We start from the raw sequence: 24454 nt of genomic DNA, 5'->3' as shown, positions 1-24454 counted from the left end.
CTGAACTGCAAGTCTTGCTCGGTTTTTGCTGTTATTTTGCTATTAAGTCGTGTTGCGCAGATCTTGCTTCATATTTGGCGTCAATTTGGTCTCAAATTATGTGCAAGCTTTGCTCGGTTTTTGCCAGCAAGTTGCTGTTATGTTTTGTCAACAAGTTTGAATATATTTTTGCTAGCAATTCTGCAACATTGCCAGACAAAACAAACTCTGCATCATATTTGATGTCTTTCTGCTAACAAAATTTGTAACAAGCATTTGGCAAAATCTGTTTCGACAGATTTGGTTATCTGGGTAGGTTTTGTATCGATTTTCTACCTCTTTCTCTATTCAAATCATAAGTATATGTATATTTTTTTACCAGGTTAATTAATGTTTAATTATCTAAACATAACAAAAAGCATAGTGCAATCTGAAATTTTAATTGATTTTACATCTGTCTACTATAAAAATTAATTTGTTTCGTAGTTTTAAAATGCAAAAGATCACGTAATCTTGCATATAAATAATTCACTTAGAGGATATTACAAATGATTTTGTAAATCTTTTCAGATAGCACTAAAAAACTTGTTAGTTAAAGATTATATATAAAGAAATAAATTTTTCACATAATTGTTTTCTATCTGCTTATCGAAAATCCACAAGAAACTCTACACCAAGATGCATTTTTTTAACTGCAATTATAGTGCCAAAAGAGAAACTTGAATAAGCACCAACGTATGAAAACATTGCCGCAAACTCTGCGACGCAATGAGAATTCTTCATCATCATCCAACTTCGAAATTGCTGCGGGATATTTGCTCACATCTCGAATTCCAAAGGTTAAATGGCAAAAGATATTAGAAGACGAAGCTGTCAATCATGTCATTGACTCTGTTTTTGCGAAGAGATAGTCCGATCGGCTGCAGACGTGATTTACGGATATTAAAGGTTTACCTTCGGGAAGCAGTTTACGATTTTCTTATCAATCGCGTGTACGAGAATTAGATGCGCGTGTTTAAAGTGATTCAAGAAAAATAGGTACACATCAAAAGTTGATAACACCGTTTTTGTTTTTTAATCTTTATTTCTTACTCAACGGATTCGGAATACGATCCAGAAACAACATTCCTTTCAACGATCACGAATAAGATGTTGACTTTTAAAGATTTCCGATCCTTTTTGCAGTGTTCCGATATTCTATTCAGACGACACGAGAAAGTACTGGTAGATGAGGTATGTACATATATGAATTTATATTGAGATCGCATTTACACTTTGAAATATTTTACAATATTCTCAAGATAAAATATGTTGTGTGTACAGATGTCCGAGAGATATCCACAGATGTGTAAAAGATATCTACCGAATATTATTTAGACAGTTTAAAATATCTAGTAGATATCCATAAGATATATTTGGAATAAATTGCATAATGTTCAAAAGATATCCTGCTTTATCACTTGGCTTTACATAAAATATCTCACGATATCTTATTGTAATATCTCGGAAATTACTTATTGGGATATCTCTGGGATTGCACTTGAAAATCCCGATCATTTTGGGATATCCGCAAGATGTGAAAAGTGAAAGTGTGCTGTGTGGGTTTATATTTTCACGATGAACGAAAAAATAGACGGAATAAGTCATACATGTGCTGTGATACTTGTACTAGATGTTTGACGTATGTAGGTACAATATTTGTAATATCACACAGTTTGGAGATCTTTTTATAACTATATATAACAGTAGGCAAACTTTTTCGCTTTTGTATATATTCTCGTCAAACCTTAAAAATTACTTTTATTATGTTACAAAAACCGAAATAACTACAGAATACAATATAAAATCATACTCGTTAGTTTAGTTTACAAAACGGATTATTAAATTGTACAAATATTAAATTAAGTATTTTTGCTTTTTAATAAACGCGGAATTTAAAAAAATGGGTTTTTTTGTCGCGAACAATTTAAAACATATGTCATTGTTTTTAATATTGTTTGATATGTAATAAGTACGAATGAAGACTAGAGAAATAAAAAACTAACGACAACCTACCCTTGGGAAAAATTACTTTAAATACAATTAGTGTTTATAAAAGTATTATTTAAAGTGTAAGAGTTTATTTAATAAATTTTGAAGTAATTTAAAGTGTGGAAAAGATTGATGTAAAGTGATCTAAAAAATTTAAAAGTATTTTACGAGTGATTTTAAGAGATAATCTTAGAAAAACTGAAGATTTTAAAAAGTGACTTTAAAATAGTTTTTAAGTCTTCTAAAGGAATAGAAAAATATCTTTATAGCTTCTAAAGTTATTCTTTTTATTATTTCCATTGCATCTAAAAGTTTTTAAATGCTCCTAAGGTTTTTAAGGTTTGTAAAACCTAAACATTTGTCTACTTTTATATAAAAAGACACAATTCATATCTTCTCAAGAGTTTTTTTAGTTTCTCTATTTTAAGTCTATTCCCTGATAGGAAACCATTTACAAAATTATGTGATGAAATCTTGCACTAAAATTGTAATTTGCAATTATACAGACATATTTTAGAAAATAGATGCAAAAACATTGATCTTTTCTGAAATATTTGTAGTTGTTTGCAAAATTACTTTCCAAATACTATTTCGGCAAAAGAATAACGATATGGCGAATCATCTTAGCAGTATATTTGCAAAATTAATTTCACAAAGAAATTGTTCAATGATTGAGAAAAGAAATTAAGCAATGTGATGTTTAAAATATGTAGAAATATGATTGCATATGAAGAAATGCAAGAAATCGTCGTCACTCATGATGTCATATTTGTGCAATATTTTCACAATTTGCTTATTAGGGTACACGCATTGTGGCAATGTTCTTATAAAAATTTCACTAATACGCACAAATATTTTACAAAGAAAACAATATTTCATTTCTTTACACTTTTTACACGCAATTACGATAAGATTCACATGAACTACATCGGAATGTTTAATTATTTCTTTGAATCTAAATTTTTTTCTTTTTTTAAACTTTGTGTTTATTTTTTTGATGCACAAGTATGACAATTTTCTTGATAATCAAATTGTACATTTATAGATACTAAAATATAAAGGTAATAAACACGTCACATTAGTAAAAGCGTAGAGTAGCCTGAAAATGGTTGTAGGCACATTTGATGTGTTTCCGTTCTTGAACGCAGCAATACATGCGTTTTTTACTTATATCCACGAATCAATTGAGTGAATAAAGTGCTATATTCTCGCAATTTATAGTTGTTAAGTAAGAAAATGATTCTTTTCTATTCGTGTAACACACAATAAACTAAAAAGCAGTTGTGCCTTGATTTAAAGTACTTTTTAAGCTCAATTTCAAGCAGAATTGACGCGGTAGTCACATTCTGTAATTGTTAGAAGCAAGCGATTTAGTACTTGTCATACAAGTGAATGAAAACGACAAAAAATAGTTAAAATGGAAGATTTTCTCACTTAGGAACATGTAGAAGTCGCACGAAGTCGCAAACTTGAGAAATAGAATAAATGAAGACTTAATTGGAAGTTAAATTCGTATACCATTTTTTTCATGTTTTGTCGTTGTTTTTCATTTTTACGAATTGCTATAGTACTCGCTTTAAAGGATTACCGATCGTGAACAACGCATCATATTTTGTAGAAATGTATCTTGAAAACTTTTGAGGAATAGAACTTTTCAGGCGTCATATAATTAAATGTGGCACCATATCACAGATATTTACCGACTTTATCAAACCACTCATCTATTTTGGTAGATGTAGTTTTGCTAGAGATATATTTAAGTGTTTTATATACCTCAAGATTAATAAAGACATTATTTTACTTATGTACATAACACACTGTAAATATGCTCATTTTTATTGGAATCCAATTTTCTAAATGCTTTGTATAAAAATCTTTTATTCTATACTTTGGTGTTTTTCAAAAGAAAATAATTCTTGTAAACCACTTTATGTATATATAGTTAATAAAAACACAAGCCCTCTTGAATTACCAACAAGAATAGTATTATTTACTAGATTCAGTGACATAATGGTATGATATACCACCACTCGCGTGAACAGCATCTATCATTTATCAAAATAAATATTATTATAAACAGAAATGTTTACCTCATCTGTATTAAAATAATATTCTTCACTATTCAATTCCTAAGCATCCGGCATTTTTGTAACGTAAAAAAAAATAGAGGTTCAATAGGATTTCTATAAAATAATATTGTAACGATATCTACGATACGATTTCTACGATAGAAAGTACCACACACTGCTAAGCAACCTGTTACCAGTTCTAATATGTGTTCATACTGTACAAACAGATAAAATTCGAGCAAGTATGATTTTTCATCATAATCCATAATGCAGAGCGATTTATCTAATATTAGTCTCGATAATCTCTGACAACATCTATGACAAAAATCTCACAACAAGATTTATTTTACGAAATGAAAAATATATACAAGAAACGAGTAATAAGTATTTCAAACGACTGCATTGTGACAAACTATCATACAAACACTGTTGTGCGATAAAAGAACCTATGCTTAACATTTGTAATTCTGGAGGATAAAACTTATCAACAACATCAATGATTTAGTAATCAAAGTTGAAATTGAGAAGAAAATCTTATTACTACACATATAGACAAAAAATTGGTCAAAGTAGAGATAACAAAACACCCGTTAACAGCCAATTGCTGTGGAGTGGAAAAGATTTCTGCTCGCATGAAATATGCGCAAAACGGACAAGTTATCATCTATTTTCTCGACTTAAACTCAGTATACTATGACTATCTATGTAAACGATACCTAACTGTATCGTTTTGAATATTTCTTAATCACATCAAGGAAAAAAATAACACAAATAAAAATAATTCTATCACATTCTATTACATGAAGGAGAATTTCACTCGGTAGTTCAATAAGATTTCTTGTTTGCTTCTGGTTGCTTTTGTTTTCTATCACTCTTTATTTTGATTTCTGTATTACTGCTATTTTTTTTTTGTTTAGATTCTTCTTCACAAACAGTAGAAGATTTCAAATGTAGTCTGGATTTATTTTTACTTTTTGTTTTGCACTTATCTGAAAATCAATTACAAATTAGAAAGTAGTAAAAGAAGCACATTTACATCTCAAGACTCTTAATAATTGTGTTTGTGATAAGCTTACGTTAAATACACTTAATGTAACGGTAACGTGGTTGCACCACGTGTAACAAAACGTGAAGATTATAATCGACTTCAGGACGCGTAACATACGTGTATCTTTGTCAATCGAACTGAACACGTTGATTCAAGTCCGAGACATAAACCTTCTTTTGAAATGTTACTTTGTTATCCGTACCGAAACTTCTTACTCGAGTCTATAGTGTGCTATTTTAACTGACAGGTTTATTATTTTTGTTTATACTAATTGAATAAACACACTAGTTACGTCATATTGAAATTGCAAGAGTGTCAGTTCTTAAATCGAATCTCACGAAAAGTTCTACGCTAAGTGTTCGTATTACTGAATTTAGTAAAACTTTTCTAAATTTCGAGAGGTGTGGTTTGGCGCTTTGACTATAGAAATATAGACTAGTACTAATTATCTCGGTAGCACCGCTTACGAGATATTTAGATTCCTTAAGTGGTTACTTTTGGTTTAGTGCACTTATGGCTCAGTGGATTTGTAAAGCTAGTTAATACGGCATTCAAAAATTTTTTAATTTTATTTCCGTTCGAGAAAGTGTCGTAGGATACTTCTTGCTACACCGGTTCTACAATTTAGAATGCGTTCTGTCTGATTCTTATTTGGAAAAGTTTTTGCACAATGCAAAAGAATAGCGATAGCAATATGCAATAGACACAGAATTTCAAATCGTCGAAATTTTTATCGCCATTGTTTATTCCGGTTTCTGATTTGCAATGTGTATTTTTGAATGTTAAATTTCGTTGTTTTTACCGATATTATAAATACAAACCTTATAAAGCCGATGTTTGTTTTCTTGTTATCGCTATTTTTTCGCATAGTGCAAGAGGCGTAACAACACAGAGCGTTCTTTGTGTACTGGCGCTTCAGTAAATCGGTGATTTTGCACGCTTCATTCAATTTTCGCAGTTCAATGCCCCCAAACGACGGCCATGTTCACCATTACTTTGCTGATCACCATTAGTCCTGATAAGAGCCTGAATACACTTGTCGCGTGTCGCGACGTTACACAGCAGCGCGATAATCAAAATGCATTCTTTAAATGCATGATCACATTGCGGAATTGTGTGATGATTACAGACAGTGAATATCAAACCGCAGTCAAAAGTAATCATGGTTTAGTTTTGAAACATACACCAGCGTGTACAGAATACAACAAACGCGGAAAAAAATATATATTATGTAACATTACTTAATCATATATGATTCAAACTAAAGATTCTAAACTTACATATACTGTATAAATTGTAAAATTATATTTACAGTACATATATAATATATACAACCTATAATATAACCGTCAGAAAAAGTATAAAGGTAACTATTTTTCTAATGACGTTATTATTTTACTCAGCTTTACGACTTGTCATTTTTTGTGGTCGATACTTTCTTTTTAATGTGATAGGAATAAAAATTTGCTTACAACAAGGAATCACTGTTGTGTGTTTCATATTTGGTTTTATTTTCATTATTACGTTTACAAATTACAAGACAGTTGTTGTAATGCAAACAATTTTTATGGTACTTTTTTAAGCTGATATGCACATAAATTTTAAGTTTATTCTAAATTTATCATAATTTCTCACAGTAATCAGTAAACAAGGCTACGCGTCTACAGACTCACATAGTAATAAATATTAAACTAAAATACAAAATTTGTTGTGATTGCGTTTCTATAGTCGATATGACACCAAATACCAATTGTTTAAAATCAATAAATAGATATCTAGAAATATCTTTTATGTGTTCTATTAAAATATATATAGATTAATTTTGTTTCTATTCTCTCTTAGATATTAAAACTATAAGTTTATAACTTCGTATATTACAATAAGTTGATACAAAGTTTTGTAATAATTATAATTGCAATTACAATTACTACAATTACATAATTGTGATCGTCTTGCACAATTACTTTCTTCACGAAAATTACAGGTTTGTTAAAATTACTCAAATATTTGCAATATCAAGCAATACTGTTTAACCGGGATAGGAAACGATTTTCGTTTCTAACTCGTTTCTTTAATAATCTATGTCAAATTGACTTCGTATAAATATTCATCTTACTTATATATTTTTAGCATATCTTCTATGTGGTTTACTAAAAGATGAATAAATTTGAACATTAGGTCTTTGTAGTTCAAAGTGTTTCACGTCCTCCAGAGTTACAGAACAACCAGTTATATCCAACTCTATTAAGTTTGGTAATGTCGACAACATAATATTGATATCTGTTCTTGTAACTTGCGAATAATGTCTGAAAAAAAATAAAAGCATCAGTATTTAAAATATTTTTGGTTTTCGGTTTTTAGGCTTACGATTTACCTTATATGTAATATCTTCAAATTAATACATCTACTTATATAGCGACTAATATTTGACAACAAATAGTTTGGAAACAAAGTGTTTCTGCAAGCGATTATTTCTTCAACTCTGTTTTCGGCAAGAAGAAGCTAAAGCAAAAAAAGTTATATTATCATCCAGTGTGCGACAAGAAATTGATAATTTTTGTTAATACTATTGTATTATACATGCAAGCATGTATGTTTGAGAGGCGAAAAAAAGGAACACAAAAAAATTGGAAGACATACTTTTATTGTACATAAAAAGGTATAAAGTTCCACATCAAATATATACAAAGGCATGTATTCTTCGTAATAAAAATTTTGTAACTCTTCTAATGATTCATTTGACAATTTGTCTTTAAAATATTTAGGACATTCTAGATACAGTTCTTTTAAAGATTCAACTTGACAAAACCATTCAATTATCATATTCGTTACTAATGTGTTTTGAAAGTCTAGAATCTATATAAAATAAAAAAGAAAAAACACGTTTCTAGAAAAGTGTGATTTCCGCAGGGAATTAGATAAAATGCAGAACTATTACTGTCCTAAAATAAAAAATACCTCTAGCTTTTGGCAGTTACAAGGGATATGGATAAATAAATCTATGTCTGGATACAAGTCCTCTATACGAAAACATGAAAGTACTTCAAGTTTCTGAAGTTCTGTAAGGTTACATATACTTGTCCAAAATGTCAGTTGTTCACCCCACAAAACATTGTTAAAGGTCAAGTGCTAAAATTTATATTTGTAATACAGTATTGTGTCGTTAAACACAGTATGTGTGTGTGTATGTATGATAGAATACACTAAATATATGGAGATATGTAAAATATGTGTAGGACAACAACTTACTTTTATGTAGGGTACGAACCTACATACTCCAGGATAAGAAGTGGGCGCAAAACGTTTGACACTAGTAATTACCATACGATTTGCTATACAATTTTTGAATTCGAGGGTCTCAAGACTTGTTGACGTCTCTGGCGTATCCTAAACCAATTTTAATAAATTGCCATGGATTTGTAACAAAACTATTGAAAAGAAGTTTTACTAGATGTATAATATGCTATACACATAAAGTGTGACCTCCGTAATACTATTATAAAAATGTCACATATGCTTCGATAACTATAATTTTTACAGACATATGTAATAATATATTACACGATACTTATATTATTATTATTCTATATATAAGAGAGTAAACGGAACAAACTGTAATTACGTAAGTCATAACAGTTTGTATAAGTGGTAGTCCGTATTTTAAAGAATGTGAAAGTGCATCGTATAAAATCTTTTTACGTACTGTAGAATTATTTTAATAAAAAGTAATATATACCTTAGGAAGGATTTTCTTAGGAAATAATTCCTTAGAAAAGAATTCCTTAGAAAAGAATTCCATAGGAAAAAATTCCTTAGGAAAGAATACACCAGAAATCCATTTTGTAGGAATATAATACTCTTCAATAATCACTTTGCTAAGCATTCTGCATATTTGTCGTAATTTAAAAAAAAAATAAGGTGCAAGAATATTTTCATTGCCATGTTTGAAATCTCCACGTATTGCTAATCTGTATGTTAATGGTTTTAAGAAAGTTTCATACGGCACCATTTGAGAAAGAAATATAGGTGTTTTGCGATAGTCCAAAATCCATAAAAGTTTATCTGCCGCTAGTCTTGCAAATCTTGTGCAACATCTATAATAAATAAATTTCAACAAAACTTTTTTTTTTATTTTAAAACAAAATATAAGTATATTAGTTCAACGAGAAACGATTGATATTATTTCAAACGATTATATATAGTTTGGCGAACTCTCACACAAGCACGTATACTAATACGCCTGTTTTTCTGAAAGATACAGTTTGATAACAATAGCAATGTCGTACTACTGTCGCTATCTACGCATTGTTTTGGATATTTATTTATCACTTGCTTCACATAAATAAAAAAACTTACAATCGGAGATTATTCAAATCGTTTGGGTCTACATTTTTGAATATACGAAAAAGAACTTCATCTGGGAAGTCAAGAATATTTTTTGTTGTTTGTTGTTCATTTGTCTTTTTGTCTTGTATCGGCACATCGTGGTCGTGCTGTTTTGTTTTATCACTTTCTACTTCAAGGTCTACCTTACTGTGAGATCTTTTTCTAGGTTTGCCTTCGAAAGAAGTCGAAGGGTTGTTCTGATTCATTTTTCGTTCTTTTTTGTACTCGTATACGAAAACAATTAATACTAAAAAAAAGGAAAAAAAAGAGACAACTTTACATCTACAAATTCGAATATCATTTCGTTTGTGATATGGTTACGTTTAGTACTAGTAATGGCGTTTGTGAAGAACTTAAAGTTCCGATATGTTATCAAAAGATGTAACACACGTGTATCTTATTTGTCTTATAGCTGAACACAATGCCGTAAGTCCGACATATAAACTTTCTTTTTGAATTGTAACTGTTATTTCTACACACAACTTCTTATTTCAGTTTATAGTGTGCTATTTTATCTCAGTTTTATTATCTTTGTTTATCTTTGAAGGGTCTTCTACAATAAGATATTAGTAATAAATCAGAAGTCAGAAGCAAGAAATTGACCAATCACAATCAAATCACAGAAGAATAATCGATTGTGATTAGTCAATTTCTTGCGTCTGACTTCTGATTTAGTACTAATATCTTATTGCAGAAGGACCTTAATTGACACATTACTTACGTCATACTGTGAATGTGTGTCAAATAGAACTATAGATTCCTACTTTTCTTACTCACAGTATTTTCGTTGTAATAAAGAATTACAGCACCTTTTCTATTTGAAGCCTATATAAGGTAGATATTTATAATTTTACAATGAACGAAAAAGAGACAGAATAAGTCATACATGTGCGGTGACATCTGTACCAGAGTATTCACGTATGTAGGTACAATATTATCACACAGGTTGGAGATACTTTTATAAACATATATTCGGCAAACTATTCCGCTTTTGTCTATATTCTTGTCAAACCTTAAAAATTACTTTTATTATATTCGAAAAAACGAAATACTAAATGACATTGTACGCGCTAGTTGTTTTAGTAAACGGATTCTTTAAATATCAAAAGAATAACGTAAGTTAACGTAACTTGATAGTTGATTTTCAATCAAACAAAAAATTGTAAAAAACAAGCTTTTAATCGCGAACAGTTTATAAAAATATGTCATTGTGTTTAATTTTGTTTACTACATAATAAGTCTAAATAAAAACTGTAAAAATAAACTTTTTACGATAAAATGGATATCTGGTATATTTACGACTCTTAGTTTGTAGCTCCACAGTAACCTAGTATTATTTATGTAAATCAGTAATATAAGAAACTGCAATATGCTTTTTATTTCTTACACTTAGAAACTTGTAAGAAAACTTTTAGAATACATGTTGCAGTAATTATCGTTTATTGTAATTTATATTAAAAAATAAAAGATTGTTTGTTTTACATATGACTTTTTAAATGACTCGTAAATGCACATCATCATATCGTGTTGTATAGATCGAAACAAAAAACTGATATATATATATATAATTCGATGCTATTGTTATACCTACATAATTTCCTTAAAGTAAAAACCAGTAAGAAAAACAATAAAAGTAGTTTTTCTTAAAGTTGATTTGTTCAATAATATAAAACATTTCCAAAAAACAGTGATGTCATTAAATGATTTACTTAACATTCAAGGGGCAATAGACCATTATTAGTATCAAATAATAAGTACTCACACAGACATCCATCTATCCAGACATCCATTAGACATCTATTAGATGTCGCATAAAGTTGTCGACGCCTGATAGACGTCTAATGGAGTTTTTGTTCTGTGTGGGTATGAGAGAAAGTGAAATCAAACTTATTTTATATACTTTTTTTGCTTATAAAAGTTTATATTACTGTGTATAATAAGTTCTCAGACGTATAGATTATTAAATACAATGCAAACGCGACATTATTATCATTATTATCGAATACTATAATTTGGTGACTTAAAAATATAAGTGCACTGGTTGACTTTATTTTGTTGAAAAAACATTTAAAATGCAATTTCCTACTGAATGCCATCGGCAAAAAAAGGAAAACGAAAAACGGAAGTACAGTCTGTTTTGTGAAAAGTCGCTGGGTACTATAGTATACAAATCTGTAATCGAATTAATTGTTTAATCTCACTCTTCGAAACGCGTAATCACTTAATCACATGTGTTGCGCGATTGCACACGTAGAAATACACACATTGTGACAATGTTCTTATAGAATTTTCACTAATACGTACAAATAGTTTACAAAGAAAATACATTCCATTTTCTCACGTTTTTCACACGTAATTACTATAAGATTCATATGAACTATACACTTGAATTTTTACTTATTCTTTTGTATCTCTTTCTCTCTGAATTTCTTTCTTTTTTTAAACTTTGTGTATATTCTTCTGATGCAAACTTATGACAATTTGCATGAGAATCAAATTACAGAACATCAGATAGTAAAAGACAAAAGTAATAAAAGTTACATTAAAAATAGCAGAAAAAAGAAATCTGAAAACACACATACACAGCTGTATGCATATTTAATGTGTTCTCGTCTTCGAACGCAGCAATATACACGTTTTGCAACTATGTCCGTGACTCAATCAAGTGAATAAAATGCTATGACCACGAAGTATTTTGGTCAATGAAGTAAAAGCAAGTCTTTTTCTAGTCATGTAACACCATAGAGCTTATACTCATGGAGAGGCCCTGCGACCGCAAGGAGGATCGACAAAGAGGGATATATTTTTCTGTTTCAACTGTGGCCACTTCTTATAGAAGAGAATAACAGAGAATACGGAGTGGGAGAGCCACAGTTGAGACAAAATATATCGAAATATATCTCTCTTTGTCGATCCTCCCGGCGGAGCCCTCTCTATGGTTAGCATATAGGCAAAGCCTCTCCATGAGTATAAGCTCTATGTGTAACACACACAAAGACACACACAGCAGATATACATAAAATCAAAAGTTCCAAAAATCAGCAGTCACAAATAATATGTTGTAAAAATAAAGCTGTGGTGTTACTATTTTGCAGTCCTTAATGCTTCTATCACTTTTTATTTAGTTTTTATAATTACCTAGTTAGTTTTATAATTACCACTTTACAACCAATATACATATATATATGTGTGTGTGTACGTATATATACAAAGTGTCCGACCATTACTTTAGCATCTTTCATAGGTAGGTAGAAGAAGAAAAACTGAGTCGAAAAGTATTGAACCAATTTTTTCATTACATATATTAAAGAAGTACTTATTAAATAAATCAAATCAATAAGCGCCGACTTTAGCCGGGCACACGTCAGTGAGCCGCGCAGAGCACTCACGCACATTAGGCGTGTTATTCGCTGATGTGGGTTCGGCTAAAGATCGTCGTTGATTGGCTTGATTTATCAATACTTACTACTTTATTATATGTAATTAAAAAAAATGGTTTAAGACTTTTCGACTCAGTTTTACTTCTTCTACCTGCTTACAAGAAATGCTAAAGTAATTGTTGAACACACTGTATACTAATGTGTATATATGTATATATAATACATATATATATAATTATTTACATAAATTATAAATAAATAGAATATAACTGTCAAAACAAGTAAAATAAAACATTGGTCGACTGATTTTTTTATTTTATCAGTGTTACGACTTGTTATCTGTTATAGTCAATTTTTTTTGTAATGTAATAGAAATATACTTTGTTTATAATCAAAGAATTGATTCTATGTATTTTATATATGATTTTCTTTTACTAGTACATTTTACAAGTTACATAATTGTTGTAATGCACATCAAGATCAGATTTTTAGACAAGTATTCATAGACGGATTTTATATTTAATATAAGTTTATCACAGTTTCTTACAGTAGTCAATGAAACATTCCGTGCATATAAAAGTACAAAATAATAAAAGTAACATCAAAATACTCTTAAATATAAAATCACACTTTTTCTACTTGCGTTTCTATTGTCAATGTGTCACCAAAATATCAAGTGTTTAAAATCAATGAGTATATATTTATACTCGTTAGTATCTTTTATAAAACTTTAAATAACTTACTTTTGTTTTTGTTCTCTCTAAGATCTTAAACCTATAAGTTTATAAGTTCATATCAAAAAACCTAAAATGTTACAAGATTTAGTATTAAGTATAATTACAATTACAATTATTACATTTACATAATTGTAATTTTGCACAATAATAACTGTTTTTAAATACAATAATTCATGTTTTGTTACAATTCTTCAGATAATTGCAATGCCATGTAATAAGTACTTTTTATTTTGGGATATAAAACGACTCTCGTTTCTGGCTCGTTTCTTTTATAATCTATGTCACATTGACTTTGTTTGAATACTCATCCATTTAGAAACTTTAACCATCTTTCTAATATAATGTACCAAATGAAGAAAAAATTTTTAAATTAGGTCAGACCGGCCCAGTGGTCTCGCGGCCTGAGTGCAGGGACTGCGAACCCGAAGATCTCGGGTTCGAATCCGCCTATCACCTAAGGATTTTTTCCGGGCCGGTCCCTTTCAACCGAGTTCACTGGTTGATCGGGGAACTAAATTGAGCCTTCAAAAAATTAATTCGGATGTAATCCCGAATCAATCCCTCTCCCACACAAGGCGATCATAAGTCATAACATCTTGAGCACGAGCCCGACACAGATAGCACGCCCACTGTGAAAGACGGCCGTATATCGCGTGGTAGAAGAATACTGCACAACCTCTCCTTTTATATACAACTTACTCCACAATTATTATTGGAGCTTGCGCTCCTAACTACAAACTATAAGACACAGAATGGCGTATGGACTAGCTTAAATGGTCCTCTGAGTCACAACTGCACCAAACCTTAAAATTAGGTCGTTTTGAGTGAAAATGTTCAACATTTTCAAGAGTTATAGAACAATCAGTTATATCCATATATGTAATGCTCTTATATAGCTAGTTGAGCTCTCAGAGGGGTCCTAACACTACGATGCCAGACAATGCTCATTCTCTCTTTATTGCTCTTTATCACTGTTCAGTTTGTTGTAAAGTGCATGCGTGACATGTTTCCATAATTCTTATATTGGCTGCGTTCCGATATTCACTACCAGTACTAATAATTTGTAGCATATGTGACGTGAAGTATAATCTCGAAAGTTTTGAGATTTTTTTGGGGAAAGTTTTGAGAAAATGGTGAGATACTGTTATGTCTGCAACAGGAAACAAGCAAAAAATAAGGATCTTTGCTTACATAAATAAGTTATAAGCGTAAACAAACTTTAACGTCCATTTTGTCTCTGGAATTTGATTATTAGCTTGTCCTAACAATAATAATTTTTTTTCTAAATTTCCAAAAAATAAAGATATTTGTCTGAAATGGAAACAGTTTTGCGGTTTGAAAGAAGTCGATGATGTACGTGCGATTTACATTTGTTCCTTTCATTTCCGTCGAGAAGATTTTCGGAGTCATACATTAACATAAGCAGCAAAAAAGCAGTTGCTAAATCCTGAAGCAGTTCCTTCAATTCGTTCTCAAAAAAGCAAACTTTAATTGTAAAGAGCGCAAAATCAATGTTGACAAAAGAAAGTCCAAAAGTAAACAAGAATGACACAATAATAGAAAAATCACAATTGGAAATGCTAAGGGACAATAAGGAATACATAGAACTACAAATTAATGTGCCACTCTCATATTTGAGTATCAAAATTGAACCAACAGATGTTGTCAGGCCAGTAAAAGATTATTTGTCATCAGAGAACATGCTCACAAATGTATCACGTAAGTGTCATAGATTAATATATCCAATGTTGTTTTCATTAAAAGTATTAAGAAGAAAAACAATGCAATATCAACAACTTGTATAGATTTTTATTTTATAATATAAGTTTTGTAAATATACTATAAAAATAATGTTTAAATCAAATTTTATGGATACCTTAATTTTTACAATTTAACATATGAATATGTTCTGTTCAATATTAGGTTCTGTACATGAACTATTACATTTAACACCTATGAAAAGAGAACACGTAGAAACCTCACACATTTCTGAATTGCAATCAGAAATTCAAAACAATTGTGATGAAAATATAGCACCAGAAAGTAATGTGTCACTCTCGGGTATCAAAAGTGAGACAGCGGNAGTTGTCAGTCCGCTGCAAGATAATTCGTCTTTGCGTAATGTTCTGGAAAATGTCTCAAAAAGTATAAATATTAATGTATTGTATGTCATTTATATTGCAGTAACATACCTATACGTATACGTATACGCATACGTATACGTATTTGTTAAGATATCTTTAATTGTAATGATTGAAAATGATTTATGTTTTGCTTACAAGTATATCTCCAATTGTTGATACCATTTCTTTAAATGACATAAATGTTGATTTTGCTTACGATTATGTTAAAACATTTTGGAATTTATCTCCGTACGTTGAAAATGTCGTGTTGTATATAGCAGGCTATGTATGTAAAAAAGTTTACAATAGAATAGATTGTTCGTTTAGTAAATCAAAATTGGTAGGCACTAGTATGCCATTGCTCTCAGCTATTAAGAATAGGGGACCTTATTTAATACCAGCTTCAGACGTTTGTTCAATTTGTCAAACAGCTGAGAAGATTATTCGGCAAAATTTACATTGCTTGAATATTAGAAATATTAAACAAATTTTATTTACTGATATTTTCAAAAATAGGAATTTCTTTCGATAACGACGATATACGTGATCATATTATGACACAAGATATTTTAGATAATCATTGAACACAACTGTGTATATATAAATCTATTATTACAGTATATTTAAATATTCGATTGTTTTCAGAGACAAAAGAAATGTCACAAAAGAGTGAATTTTTGCGAAGTAAATATACTAAATTAATTTTGTATAACAATCAATAACTTTGTTTATAAAATAAATACATTTTGTTTTTGTAAACTATTTGGTGTCACTTGTATATTATAAGCTGTGTTATAATCCTCTATTAATTTTTTTTCTTACATCATGCCTTGAACATATTTATCTAATAAAATTTTAAGTATAATTTTGTAATTAAAACCATTATACATATATATAGACACTTTCTATATATCTTTTTCTTATTAATTATCAACTAGTAAATTTCTTTGATAAATCTGTTTAAATTTTCCCGCCACGTTTGCGCATTAACGATTATTGAACATTCCTCCTACTCTTTCTTATAGAACCAATAAGCGTTTCTCTTCTATCCTTTAGTGTTGAGCCAAGTCCCGCTTATGGAAAACTTGCTCAACTAGCCATATAGGAGTATTACCAGAGAGAAGCCTGAGAGCGGCCATGCCATAGTAGTTTCTTACGACGGTTTCAGCCGCTGGGTTTAGCCGTATTTCCACAAAAGTGGAACTCAAAGGCCGTTCTACATTAAACGCAAGTAGCAGGTCTCGTGGAACTGATCAGTCACGTTAGTCGATTGGCTGATTTGACTCTGCAATTGGTCAATTCCACGAGATCTGCGACTTGCGTTTAATGTAGAACGGCCTTTGAGTTCCACTTTTGTAGAAATACGGCTAAACCCAGCGGCTGAAACCGTCGTAAAAAATTACAATAGGATAGCCGCTCTCAAATTTCTCTCTGGTATTACACACATATATGGTTATATCTAACTCCTTCAAGGTTGGAACCGTCAAAGCCAGAATATTGATATCCGGTTTAGTACCATGTGAATACTGTCAAAAAGAAATAAAAGCAGAAACATTTAATAAAAATACAGGCAATTGAAGTGCCAACAAATCAATTATTTTTTTTTAAATTCAGTCATATAATGTTTTGATATACCAACACTCGTAAAGAGCATCTCTATTAAAATAAATAATTTTATAGCCAAAAAAATTCACCTCATTTGTATTAAAATATTTTCCATTAAGGAATTTCTTAAGCATCCGGCATTGTTGTAGGATAGAAGATAGCAAAAGTTCGATAAAATTTTTATAAAATAATAGTGTAACGATATCTACGATNCGATTTCTACAATAGAAAATACCCCATACTGCTAAGCAAACTGTTACCCGTTCTAATATGTGNTCACTGTACAAACGGATAAAATTCGAGCAAATACGACTTTTTNCGATAGTCCATAATCCAGAGCGTTTTATCTAATACTAGTCTTGATAATCTCTGACATCTATGACAAAACAAAAATCTTAAAACAAATTTTATATTACGAAATATAAAATATATACAATAGGGGAGTAATAAGTATTTCAAACGACTGTATTTTGACAAGCTGTCACACTGTTGTGCGATAAAAAAAAACCTATGTTTGATATTTGTAATTCTGGAGAATAAAACTTAGCAACAACATCAATGTTTTATTAATCGAAGTTTAAATCGAGAAGAGAATCCTATTACTACGCATATAAAAAGAAAAGTGGTCAAAGTAGAGACGGCAAAACACCCGCTAACAACCAATGGTTGTGGAGTGGAGAAGATTTCTGGTCGCATGGAATATGCGCAAGACGAACAAGTTATCATCCATTTACTTTCTCGATGTACACTCAGTATACTATAGCTCTCTATGTATTGTTTTGAATATTTCTCAATCATCTCACGTGAAAAAAATAACACAAATAAAAAAAACTCACAATCTGATATTCTTTAAATCTTTTCTATCTACACATTCTATTATATGAAGGAGAATTTCAGTTGGTAGTTCAAAAAGATTTCTTGTTTGCTACTGGTTGCTTTTGTTTTCTATCACCCTTTATTTCGATTTCTGTATTACTGCTGGTACTCTTTCTAGGTTCTACTTAAAAAAAAAAAGAAGATTTAGAATATAGTCTGGATTTATTTTTACTTTTATTTGTACCTATCTGAAAATCAATTACAAATTAGAAAGTAGTAAAAAAAGCACATTTACATTTCACGACTCTAAATAATTGTGTTTGTGATATGCTTACGTTTAATACAATTAATATAACGGTGATTGTCGCACTACGTGTAACAAGACGTGAAGATCATAATCGACTTCGAGACACGTAACATACGTATATATTTTTGTTCAAACGAACTAACCACATTGATTCAAGTCCGGGACGTGAACTTTCTTTTGAACTGTTATCTGTTATCCCCGAAACTCACAGAAACTTCTTATTCGAGTGTGCTATAGTGTGCTATTTTAACTGCCAGTTTTATTATTTTTGTTTATTCTGATTGAATAAACACACTAGTTACGTTATACTGACTTTGCAAGTGTGCCAATTCTTTATACGCTTCTCACGAAAAGTATTCTACGCTAAGTATTCGTCTTACTAAATCTAGTAAAATTTTTCTAACTTTCGAGAGATATGGTTTGGCGCATTAACTATAGAAATATAGACTAATAGTAATTATTTCGGTAGCTCCGCTTACTAATAATTATTTAGATTCCTTAATTGGTTACTTTTGGTTTAGTGCTTTTATGGCTCTGTGAATTTCTTAAGCTAGTTCATACGCCATTCAAAGATTTTTTAATTATATTTCCGTTCGAGAAAGTGTCGTAGGATACCCAGACGGCACAATGATGTATTTAAGATGTCTTGAAGATATCTCACAGAGACTTTGAATGTGCAAAAGATATCTCGTTGAGACATTTTCGAACGAGTAATGATGTTCAAATAATATCTCAGTGATATGCCTGAGACTGCTAATGTCCACATCAAAAACATGCAAATGATATCTCTTGCAAAAGTTTTAAAAATGAAGGGAATTTCGAGATTTCACTCGAATTAGTTTTTGAAGGATACAGCTTGCCGATCAACCGATGAACTCCATTGAAAGGGACCGGACTTGAAAAATCCTAAGGTGATTAATGAGATTTGAACTCGAGATCTCCGCAAAGCCTATATCCGCAGCCCCTGCACTCAGTCCGCGAGACTACTTGCTTCTTACTAAATTATAATTGTTTTTATCTACTTATTCTTGAGCTATTGTACACATTTTGTTTATTATTTATTTTAATTGTTATTTAAAAAAAATATTGCAGTGCAATGTATACATTGCAACTTGAGAATTGATTTTCATATCTCGCGCAAAATATATTGTGCGAAGATTTGTGATATCATCAATAAATATTTCAAAAACATCATAAGAGTATCACGAAAGTGTAATACACTTCATTCAAATTTCCTATACATTAAGCGATGTCTTTGAGATATACTTGAAAGAAAACAGTACTAATATTCTTAGAAGAATATCTGTGTGATATTTCAGGGATGTGATATCACATGATATCACGAAAATGACGTAGAAACGATATCATTCTACAATCAAATGATATCATGTGCCGTCTGGGTACTCTTTCCTACTCCAGTTCTACAATTTAGACCGCGTTCTGTCTGATTCTTATTTAGAAAAGTTTTTGCACAATGCAAAAGAATAGCGATAGCAATATGCAATAGACACAGAATTTCAAATCGTCGAAATTTTTATTGCTATTGTCTATTCCGTTTTCTGATCTACAATGATACATGTGTATTTTTGAATGTTAGATACCGCTGTTCTTACCGTTATTTATAAATGCGAACCTTATAAAACCGATGTTATTTTTATTGCAATTGCTACGTTTTTGCATTGGGTAAAAAACTTAACAACGACACAGGGCGTTTTTTGTGTACTGGCGNTTCAGTAAGTCGGTGCTTTTGCGTACTTCATTCAATTTTCGCAGTTCGNTGCCTGCCCGAATGGCGGCCATGTTCAACATTACTTTGCCGATCAACATTACTTATTTCTGGTAAGAGTCTGGATACACTCGTCGCNTGTCGCGACGACACGCAGCACCGCGATAGTTGAAATGCATTCTTTAAATGGANGATTACATTGCGCGATTGTGTGATGGTTACTGACTATTTGAATAAATTAATTATATTTTTCGGTTTTCTTACATTTTAATATCATAAGTTTACAAGTTCTCATATTAAAATAACTTAAGATGTTACAAGGTTTTGTAATAATTATAATTGCAGTTACAATTATTACAATTACACGTAAATGTGATATTCTTGNTTAATTACTTTTTTCAGGTANGNTAATTACAGTTTCATTATAATTACTCAGATAATTGCACTATCAAGTATTACTTTTTATCGGGATAGGAAACGATTTTCGTTTCTAACTCATTTCTTTTATAATCTATATNACATTAACGTCGTCTGAATACTCATTTACTCTTAGGCATATATCGTGTATGTTGTGAACTAAATGATGAATAAGTTTTAACATTAAGTCTTTGTGATTTAAAGTGTTTAACATCCTCCAGAGTTACAGAACATCCAGTTATATCCAACTCTATTAAGTTTGGTAATGTCGACGCCATAATATCGATAACTGGTCTTGTAACTTGCGAATAATGTCTGAAAAAAAATAAAAGCATCAGTATTTAAAATATTTTTGGTTTTCGGTTTTTAGGCTTACGAGTTACCTTATATGTAATATCTTCAAATTTGTAAATCTATTTATATAGCAACTAATATTTGACAACAAATAGTTTAAAAACGAATTGTTTCTGCAAGTGATTATTTCTTTAACTTTGTTTTCGGCAANAAGACGCTAAAGCAAAAGAAAGTCTATTATCATCTAATGCGCAACAAGAAATTGATAATATTTNTTAANNTACTNNTGTATAATACATGCAAGCATGTATGTTTNAAAGGCAAAAATAAAGAACACGAACAAATTGAGAGACATACTTTAGTTGTACATAAAAAGNTATGAAGTTCCTNATCAAACAGACNCAAAGAAATGTAATTATCGTAATAAAAGTTTTGTAACACTTCTAATGATTCATTTGACAATTTGTCCCTAAAAAATTTAGGACATTCTAGATACAGTTCTTTTAAAGATTCAACTTGACAAAACCATTCAATTATCTCATCCTCTACTACTGAGTTTCGAAAGTTTAGAATCTATAAAACAATTTAAAAAAACACGTTTCTAGAAAAGGGTGATTTCTACAGTAAAAATAGATGAAATGCAGAACTAGTACTTTCCTAAAATAACAAATACCTCTAGCTTTTGGCAGTTACAAGGGATATTGATAAATAAATCTATGTCTGGATAATAGTACTTTATACGAAAACATGAAATTACTTCAAGTTTCTGAAGTTCTGTAAGTATACATATACTTGTCAAAAATGTCGATTGCTGATCCCACAGAACATTGTTAAATATCAAGTACTAAAATTTATATTTGGAATACAGTATTGTATTGTTAAACACAATATGTGTGTGTATATATATGATAGAATACACTAAATATATAGAGATATGTAAAATATGTGTAGAACAACAACTTACTTTTACGTAGGGTACGAACCTACATACTCCAGGAAAAAAAGTGGGCGCAAAAAATGTGACACCAGTTAACTTAACATCTGCTACACAATTTTTGAATTCAAGGGTCTCAAGAGTTGTTGACGTCTCTGGCGAATCCTAAACCAATTTTAATAAATTGCCATGGATTTGTAACAAAACTATGGAAAAGAAGTTTTACTAGATGTATAATATGCTATACACATAAAGTGTGACCTCCATAATACTATTATAAAAATGTCACATATGCTTCGATAACTATAATTTTTACAGACATATGTAATGATATATTACACGATACTATTATTATTATTATTCTATATATAAGTAAACGGAACAAACTGTAATTACGTAAGTCATANTAGTTTGTGTGCGTGGTAGTCCGTATTTTAAAGACTGTGGAAGTGCATCGTACAAAATCTTTTTAGTGTACAATTTGTTTAATTTCTTTTGCTAAGAAATTGAGATTTCGCTAAACACTTTGTATACAGATATTACTTACTACAAGATCACATCGAGGGCGAGTGAGTGCGAGCATCGTTGCGAACAACTAATGCATTTTATTTTACCATTAATAATATACTTATATACTAAAAATATTTTAATAAAAAGTAATATATACCATAGTTGTAGGAATATAATACTCTTCAATAATCAATTTGCTAAGTANTCTGCATATTTGTCGTAGTTTAATAAAAAAAGAAGGTGAAAGAATATTTTCACTGCCATGTTTGAAATCTCCACGTATTGCTAAGCTGTATGTTAATGGTTTTAGGAAAGTTTCATACGGCTTCATTTGAGAAGGAAGTATAGGAGTTTTGCGATAGTCCAAACTCCATAAAAGTTTATCTGCCGCTAGTCTTGCAAATCTTGTGCAACATCTATAATAAATAAATTTCAACAAAACTTATTTTGAAACATATATAAGTGTATTATTTTAACAAGAAGCGATTGATATTATTTCAAATGATTATATATAGTTTGGCGAACTGTCACCCAAGCAGTACGTATACTAGTAAGCCTGAAAGATACAGTTTGTCAACTACAGCAATGTCGTACTACTGTCGCTATCTACGTATTGTTTCGGATATTTATCTATCACTCGCTTCACATAAATAAAAAAACTTACAATCTGAGATTATTTAAATCGGTTGGGTCTACATTTTTAAATATACATAAAAGAACTTCATCTGGGAAGTCAAGAATATATTTTGGTGTTTGTTGTTCTTTTGTCTTTTTGTCTTGTATCGGCACATCGTGGTCGTGCTGTTTTGTTTTATCACTTTCTACTTCAAGGTCTACCTTACTGTGAGATCTTTTTCTAGGTTTGCCTTCGAAAGAAGTCGAAGGTTTGTCCTGGTTCATTGTTGTTTATATTTTGTAATCTTATATGAAAAACAGCTAATACTGAGAAAAAGAGAAAAAGACAAATTTTCAATTGAAACTTCCAATATTATTTCGGTTGCGATATGCTTACGTTTAGTACTACTAACGGCGATTGTGAAGAACTTAAAGTTTTTAAATGTTGTCGAGAGATGTAACACACGTTTATCTTATTTGTCGTATAGCTGAACACAATGCCGTAAGTCAGACACATAAACATTGTTTTGAATTTTAACTGTTATCTTCACAGCTTCTTATTCGAGCCTATGCTATTTTACCTGTCAGTTTTATTATCTTTGTTTATCTTTGATTGACACACTACTTACGTCATACTGTGAATATGTTTGCCAAGTGTAAGGCCTGGTTTATGCGAGCAATAACTGTTAACGTATGCCGGAACCGGTAAAGTTTAACTATATGATTTTAATACTTCTGTTTATACGAAATTGCCGAATGCGAATCCTATAGTTAAACTCTACCGGTTCCAACATAAGTTAACAGTTATTGCTCGCATAAACCAGGCCTAACTTTATAGATTCCTATTTTTCCTACTTACAGTATTTTTGGTGTAATGAAAAATTACTGCACTTTTTTTTTTATTTGAAGCTTATACATGAGAGATATTTATAACTTTACGATGAACAAAAAAGTAGACAAAAGAAGTAATACATGTGCTGTGGCACCTGTTTTAAAGTATTTACGTATGTACCCTAATAGGCACATTTGTGAAAATATTGCACAAAAATGACATCATGAATGGCGACGATTTTGCAATAATTGCACTAAGATGATTCGCCATAACGCAACAGTTTTGTCGAAATAAAATTTTGTAAGTAATATTTGTCAAAAATTGCAAAAAAGTCGTTATACATTTTCACAGTATATATCCCCAATAAGCAAATTGTGAAAATATTGCACAAATATGACATTATGAGTGACGACTATTTCTTGCATTTCTTCATACGCATTCATATTTCTACATATTTTAAACATCACATTGCTGAATTTCTTTTCTCAATTAGTTGACAATTTCTTTGTGAAATTAATTTTGCAAATATACTGCTAAGATGATTTGCCATATCGTTATTCTTTTGCCGAAATAGTATTTGGAAAGTAATTTTGTAAACATCTACAAATATTTCAGAAAAAATCAATGTTTTTGCATCTATTTCCT

General features: G+C 30.4%; 1 protein-coding gene across 6 annotated transcripts; it reads right to left on the bottom strand.

The window, feature by feature from the left end:
- Window positions 1-7234: 7234 nt before the first annotated feature.
- On the bottom strand, window positions 7235-23683 carry LOC109861900. 6 transcript variants are annotated; one of them, XM_020441744.1, is made up of 6 exons: window positions 23375-23669; window positions 23027-23304; window positions 22520-22778; window positions 21883-22017; window positions 21008-21135; window positions 7235-7433 (listed from the first exon to the last, which is right to left on the bottom strand). In XM_020441744.1, the coding sequence occupies exons 2-6, from the start codon at window positions 23260-23262 to the stop codon at window positions 7244-7246; spliced, it is 948 nt and encodes a 315-aa protein (XP_020297333.1). In that variant the 5' UTR covers window positions 23263-23304; window positions 23375-23669; the 3' UTR covers window positions 7235-7243. The 6 variants fall into 6 exon arrangements, with proteins under 6 accessions (XP_020297333.1, XP_020297332.1, XP_020297330.1 ...); XM_020441743.1 differs by lacking the exon at window positions 7235-7433 and adding an exon at window positions 20594-20939 and having other exon boundaries at window positions 23607-23672; XM_020441741.1 differs by lacking the exon at window positions 7235-7433 and adding an exon at window positions 20594-20939.
- Window positions 23684-24454: the final 771 nt, after the last annotated feature.

The sequence above is a fragment of the Pseudomyrmex gracilis genome, unplaced genomic scaffold (genome assembly GCF_002006095.1).
Source record: "Pseudomyrmex gracilis isolate BER0280 unplaced genomic scaffold, ASM200609v1 scaffold_1131, whole genome shotgun sequence".
NCBI lineage: Eukaryota > Metazoa > Arthropoda > Insecta > Hymenoptera > Formicidae > Pseudomyrmex > Pseudomyrmex gracilis.
Note: the sequence above shows the minus strand (reverse complement) of the source record. Positions and strands in the feature narration are given on the sequence as shown.